Raw genomic sequence first — 4,111 nt, forward strand, 5'->3', positions numbered from 1 at the left:
TGGATGTATTCCCGTCGCCAATGTACGTTGGCGACGGGCTATAGCCCGTCGCCAATGTTTTCCGTCGCCAATACCTATCCGTCGCCAATGAACATTGGTGACGGAATTCCCCGTCGCCAATGTTTATTGGCGACAGGATTATTGGTGACGGACTTCGCCCCGTCGCGAAAGTGTATTGGTGACGGATTTGTCCCCGTCGCCAATGTACATTGGCGACGGGTTTGTCCCCGTCGCCAATGTACATTGGCGACGAAAAATGCACGTCGCCAATGTACATTGGCGACAGGTGTATTCCCGTCGCCAATGTAAATTGGCGACGAAAAATGCCCGTCGCCAATATACATAATCAGGTAAAAAAAATTATTTCTGCATTGCAAAGCCCCCCAATCGAGAATGCGTACCTGTTACTACCATTATTCACAATATATTAAACAATACTCACAATATCACATTTATCGATTCGCATCTAACAATATTCACGTTCACCGATTCACATCCAACAATATTCACATTCACATCCAACAATACTAACATTTACATTCATCGATTCACATCCAACAATATTAGTTCAACACAATCCAAAAGTTCACATAATCAGGAGGTCATAATATGTTCAACACAATCCAAAAGTTCACATAATCAGGAGGTCATAATATGTTTAACACAATCCAAAAGTCCACAAAAGTTACCAAAAAGTCTAACTCATCACTCACTCATCATAGTCGTGGTCCCTATCGTCGTGATCCCTATTATCGGTGGCGGCTGCATCAGGATGCCGTACCGTACTGCTACTTCTTACAACGGTACCTCCTATAACCTAAAAAGAATGTAAATCAATATGAGAATATATTCCAAAATGCTCATAATAAATACATATATATAATATGACATATATACCTCTCCACCACTTGCAGCTGCATGCTCATCAAATGCCAACACCATAATATCCGCGTATATAGACTGCGGAAGCAAGTCCTTTACGGGTTGAGAATCGATGAGTCGCTGAACGACATCCCAAGTCGTTTGTGCACCACTTAACTCGTGCTTAATAGTGGGAAGAAAACTTAAAGCCAATGGAATTTCAACATTCTTCATCAAGTATTTTCCAATCTTACCCACGACATATGACGTGTCACCGTGTCGCGTCGATGTCACAGATTGGCTGCTAGGCTTATTGGTGGTGGTGAGTGTCTTAACTCTAGTACTTGACAGAGACACTCTTCCTTTCTTTCTTGAGTGTAAACTGTAAGCTCCGTCGACAACTTCTATCCACTCGTCTCTGGTCATGCGGTTAGGCTCTACAGGAGTGTCCTCTGTACTTCGAGACTGCGTGACACGGGTGAAGACATCGTTTTGAGAAGCTTCCAGCGCCGCCTGCATATCATATATCATAAAAATTAGAAACTTTGATGAAAAATCATTAAGTATATACAAATCTAAAATTAATCTTATACTTACGTTCAATTCATTAATTTTCTCCACCTTTTTGTCATTTACCTCTACATTTTCATAGCCCTAGGGTGGTGTATAAGCTCTTTTAGCCAGAAGAGTCGGGGGGCATAGTCAAAGCGTCCTGTGATATATTAAATTCTAATTTAAATGTAGGAAACTAATCACATGAAATCAGTTTTAATAATATGATCATACCGGGTTTTCGCTCAAATACTTATGCTCGATCTGAGCATAAGAAGTAGCTCCTAAAAAGTGATCGTATAGCTTTGATCTACGATTTGCCGATGCCGTCTCACATATTTTCTACAAAATAAAATATTTTTTTAGTATGTGCGATGATAATATATAAATGAAAAATAACGTGATGATAATGTCATAAATTAAAGAAAGCTTAAAACCAAAGAGGCTTCAACATTCTTCAACAAGTATTGACCAATCTTACCCACGACGTATGATGTGTAAAATATCTATTTTTTAGAGCACTCTTCCAACCCCGAATAAGCTTGGCCATTTTAGGGATAACATAATCCCAAGACTCTGGGTTGTCCTCAAGACAATAATGATCCTGCAAGTTACATGGCAAAAAAATTACACTATAAGAATAATCATTGTGAATTGTAAACAAAATAAGCAGCAATATATTAAATAATTACAGACTACACAGAGGATGTACTATGGGTTTTATTATTCTAAAAATAATTAGAGGGGGGGAAAAGCTATCAGATCTAATCAGTCGCAACGTTACAGTTTGTTTTACATCTAATAAAGATTGGAAAAGGAAATCAGTCGCAACGTCACAGTTCAAGAACAAGCAAAGAAGGTCAGATTGCAACTCCAGATAGAAACCAGGCAAATAAAACTTTATAATGAAACTTTATAAGCAAAGAAGGTCAGATTGCAACTCCAGATAGAAACCAGGCAAATAAAACTTTATAATGAAACTTTATAACAGGATTTAGGGGGTTGGATGAACTGTTTCTTGGGTCAAAGATATTTTATGTATGCCCAAAAATGGTGAGGTCTTTTCCGCTCAGATTCTTAGAGCCAATGCCCTCTATGCAATTTTCCCTAAGTCAATTATAGATTATTGACAATGGTTATAAAAAACGCATCTCAGAGCATGACTATAGGAAACCATAACAAAAGAATAGATCCTAGAATACAAACAATATAACTCGTCTAATATCTAACCTTATATAACAAGAAGAGTTTAGACTACGAGTCAATAATTACTCTTTTGGATGCAGCATTTTCTGGTATGCCAAACATATTTATCAACTTCTCTATATCATGAAAGGATTTCTGATTATGGTATATACGAGTCCTTAATCGATTAAACTTGATTAATTGACAATTAATTTGTTTAGAAAAATAAAAATTCATAGTTCATAGGAGGAAGTGAGATGGAACTTGAAACTACTATGGAAATATAGGGTTTATAATTTGATTAGCACTTGATAATCAAAGATAAACAAATTAGTTTCAGAGTAGTTAAAGAAGCCTTATAATTGATAGAATTGACTCATTAATTTCTAATGACTAGAACTTAATTGATCAAAATTGACTAAGTGATCCCTAATTTGATAGAAAAACTTGTTAAAGATTCACAGACAAATATGAAATCATAGTAGAACTCAAAATTATTGTTGCTATTTGTATTAGTGAAGACAAACAACCCTGAATTCGTCGAGGGCGGCGTGCGGCGGCGGGTCGTCGAGGGCGCCGTGCGGTCGAGGGAGGCAGGTCGTCGGGAGGAGAACGCGGGCGGGTCGATGGGGGGAGATGGACAAATATGAAATCATAGTAGAACTCAAAAGAACTATTATTATTGTTGCTATTTGTATTAGTGAAGACAAACAACCCTGAATTCGTTGAACATATCTACCAGATGCTGAGTCTGCTCATACTTTATAGGTTTTCCGAGTTAAATATATTTGAAGGCCTAACTGTTTAGGGACGGAAATTATCAGTCTTGTTTGTCAGTCGATAATTCATCAGAATAAACCACAGGAAGTGCACCTGACAATCTCAATAAGACAAACCTACCAAACCACAATCTTACGGAAGAAATACAATTTCATTGCAGCATGAAGATGCCCAGACAGAAAGTAAGTCTACATAAGTAGTTTATTGCTAAAGGAAATTACCATTGCTGTGTGAAGTTGATTTGTCTCCGAACGATGATGGAATGAATTGGGACTTTTTTGCCTTCTGTCTCTTATACACCCCAAAGTATAAATAACTGGCCAATCCAAGGAGAACAATTATCACAGCTACAACAATTCCAGCGATGCCGCCTCCCGAAAGTCAACCCGTTTGGACCTAGTTGATAAGTTCTGGTATGATAAGTTCTGGTATGATAAGTTAACCCGTTTCAAAATTAGTCCGATTGGCTATCTTCAATATTTCAAAATTACTCACTCAAATCATGGAAATTTCTATTACTTCCCTCAAATTATCACAATATTTACTATTAGGTCCCCTAGTTAACACCGATTATATTTAAAGAAATATTTTTTTTAAATCTAACTATTATTACTAGTTTTCCTTGACTTTTAATTATAAAAAGTTAACCCGTTTGGACCTAGTTGATAAGTTCTGGTATGATAAGTTCTGGTATGATAAGTTAACCCGTTTCAAAATTAGTCCGATTGGCTAT

The 4,111-nt window shown here is 37.1% G+C and overlaps 1 protein-coding gene across 4 annotated transcripts; it reads right to left on the bottom strand.

The window, feature by feature from the left end:
- Positions 586–1,811, bottom strand: LOC109830646. 4 transcript variants are annotated; one of them, XM_020397968.1, is made up of 4 exons: positions 1,648–1,811; positions 1,498–1,573; positions 898–1,374; positions 586–817 (listed from the first exon to the last, which is right to left on the bottom strand). In XM_020397968.1, exons 3-4 carry the CDS (start codon positions 1,285–1,287, stop codon positions 710–712), a joined length of 498 nt encoding a protein of 165 aa, XP_020253557.1. In that variant the 5' UTR covers positions 1,288–1,374; positions 1,498–1,573; positions 1,648–1,811; the 3' UTR covers positions 586–709. The 4 variants fall into 4 exon arrangements, with proteins under 4 accessions (XP_020253557.1, XP_020253556.1, XP_020253555.1 ...); XM_020397967.1 differs by having other exon boundaries at positions 1,483–1,573; XM_020397966.1 differs by having other exon boundaries at positions 1,459–1,573.

The sequence above is a fragment of the Asparagus officinalis genome, chromosome 2 (genome assembly GCF_001876935.1).
Source record: "Asparagus officinalis chromosome 2, Aspof.V1, whole genome shotgun sequence".
Lineage (NCBI taxonomy): Eukaryota > Viridiplantae > Streptophyta > Magnoliopsida > Asparagales > Asparagaceae > Asparagus > Asparagus officinalis.

Coding starts and splice junctions, on each gene's coding strand:
- LOC109830646 (XM_020397969.1), bottom strand. CDS start 1,287: ATGACCAGAGACGAGTGGATAGAAGTTGTCGACGGAGCTTACAGTTTA. Junction 818..897: donor CAGCTGCAAGTGGTGGAGAG/GTATATATGTCA, acceptor CATTCTTTTTAG/GTTATAGGAGGTACCGTTGT.